Source organism: Pygoscelis adeliae, unplaced genomic scaffold, assembly GCF_000699105.1.
Source record: "Pygoscelis adeliae isolate BGI_AS28 unplaced genomic scaffold, ASM69910v1 Scaffold205, whole genome shotgun sequence".
In the NCBI taxonomy this organism is placed as follows: domain Eukaryota; kingdom Metazoa; phylum Chordata; class Aves; order Sphenisciformes; family Spheniscidae; genus Pygoscelis; species Pygoscelis adeliae.
In genome coordinates, this window is record NW_008824759.1 from 67,115 (window position 1) to 69,591 (window position 2,477).

Here is a 2,477-nt window from a genome sequence, read left to right on the forward strand (position 1 = left end):
CTCTCAAAGATGACTTAGGTGATACATACCTAAATAAACTCCGAGCACTCTTTCTTAACTTGTATTTCCTACTTGAACTGTTGCACGTGGCCCTGAAAGCTGGTCTGCTTTTTCCAACTAGACTGCATGGTCTGGTACAAGTGTTACTTTGCCCGGATTAAAGCAGCTGGGACTCTTCAATCTGTAGAGATGCAAGCTGAGGCAGAGCTATTCATTGTTCTTGAAATCATGAAGCAAGATGGTAAAGTTAATGTTGTTAGACAAACCCTGCAATATTAGCACTGGAGAACACATGGTGAAAGTGGTAATAAAAACTGAGATGACTGTCTACCGGCCTGAGGTTTTAACTGACAGATCTCTGTAACATGAGATTGAATATTATAATGGCACAGTGACCTTTTTTTGGCCATTCCCAGTACACATGGCCAAATGCTGACACATTTCAGCATTCATTTATGAGACCAAGCGCCGCCTCTTCTGGTATGAATGTTCTTGATCCTTCTTTTTTCTGAGGAAAAATTTCTTTACTGAAAGAGTGGTTAAACATTGGAACAGGCTGCCCAGGGAAGTGGTTGAGTCACCATCCCTGGAAGTATTTAAAAGACGGGTAGATGAGGCGCTTAGGGACATGGTTTAGTGGGCATGGGGGTGTTGGGTTGACGGTTGGACTCGATGATCTTGGAGGTCTCTTCCAACCTTAATGATTCTATGATTCTATGATTTTGAACAGTTACATTTTCATTGTTATCATCCCTAAATGTCTGCTGCTAATCAAGGTTCATTAAAAAAAAAAAAGGTAATGGCAATAACTGACAGAGCAGGTTATTAAACGATCATCCACAACAGCCTGAAGTAACAGACACATGACAGAGAGCAGGCTGCTATTGTGCACTAATAATGCATCACAAGTTAGAGTGCTTAACATGATTCTCTCAGGTTTTGGTGCCATCCAGATTCAAAATCCTTTGCATGCAGCAATGTACAGGTAGGACTGTCAGCTGGTTTATATAGTAAATACACACTTTAAAGCAAATTTCCAGTGAAAATTTGATACTGTATAGAACCTCTCTTCACCATTTTCTACTTTTAGATGTTTAGTATACTCAGTATTACAAATAAAAATCAATTACAAACTAGGCCTTTTATAAACTATTTTAAAGCATTTCTAAAACTTCAGAACGTTGCATCACATTTTCCATCACATTTGCACTTCTAACATGATTTTGTTTTTTTAAGTTCCTGCCACAGTCCCAGATCAGTCATTCCCCTCTGCTTTGCTATCTAACTTTTCCTAAATGCTACCCGCTTTGCTACATTTTCAGCTCCAAATTTTGCTATCAATTTATTTCTGACACATTCATCATCTTTTTGCAATTCCAAATCATCCTCTCTGCTCCATACAGGGTACCCATCCAAGCGCTGCCCCGTCTGCAGAAAGTATAAAGTAGTCTCCACTTCACCAGTATTTTTCAGAAAGGCCTGTGTAACAGTGAACAGGTCCATGCCAAACTTCTCCATGAAGTGCTGCATAGTTTGTACTACTTCTCCCACCACACTGGAAGAAGAGTAAGTGCTTGTTGGTCTTTCTTCCTTTTGTAATTGAGTGTCAGGGAGAGCAGAGTCCTCTGGTCCAGTTTTCAAACCAGATGCTGCTTCTCCTGGGGACTTTCCCTCTCCATCTTGTATAGAAAGTTCTTCTGAAATGTCCGAAGTGTCACTTCCTGACTAAAAGTAAGAGAAGCAGAGTCATCAATTAGACATGGTATTTTCTGGCAGGCTTCCTTTATCACTGCTACCCAGCCACTTTCCACTGTGATTCTACAGTATATAAAAAACTCAGAAATTACTAGGCATAGTAAAATTCAGTGACTGAAGTGAAGCTGTATGTGTTAACGAGGATATACAAGATCACAGAAAAGCATGAAGTATAAGTGAGAATTTGAACAAACTAAGTATAAAAAGCAACTGTTAATGCAACTGCAGAAACATTTTATGCCTGAGGCGAAAGGATGACTTCCATTTGCCAACACAGCTTTTAATGTGACAACACTGTCACATTAATTTCCTCAAGTTAACTTGGGCAGGGAGTCAAACTAAGAAAACATGCCACTGCAAGGCACCATTCATCATAAGCCACACAGTTCATGGCTCACATGACGCTCCTATTTAGCCACAGCAGAAGGGATGTCATGGTACAAAGTCATTTAAGAAGTTAATTACGAGTTATTGTTCTACCATTTTGTGACAACCAGGAAGGACTACTCTGAGCAGCTTGCTCTCAGTGGCACTGCGGTGTGCAAAAGCAGCTGCAGCAGCAATGCTACTCCCCGTGCCGGCCCTGGACGCTTACCTCCGTGCTTTCGAACTCCCGATTAGCCGCCTCGAAAAGACCCGTGCTTTGTGCGGGCTCCTCCGTCTGTTGGGGCTCTGCGGGAACACGTGGGCATCGACGGCCGGGCCGCGGCAGAGCCCAGGGC

General features: G+C 42.0%; 1 protein-coding gene across 1 annotated transcript; it reads right to left on the reverse strand.

Annotated features, from left to right (window-relative positions):
* Window positions 1–1,137: 1,137 nt before the first annotated feature.
* TERF2IP (telomeric repeat binding factor 2, interacting protein) lies at window positions 1,138–2,470 on the reverse strand (the record flags this gene model as incomplete). Its single annotated transcript, XM_009323514.1, has 2 exons — window positions 1,138–1,725; window positions 2,351–2,470. Coding segments are annotated over 2 exons (564 nt in total), but the record flags the coding sequence as incomplete, so codon positions are not given.
* Between the last annotated feature and the right edge of the window lie 7 nt (window positions 2,471–2,477).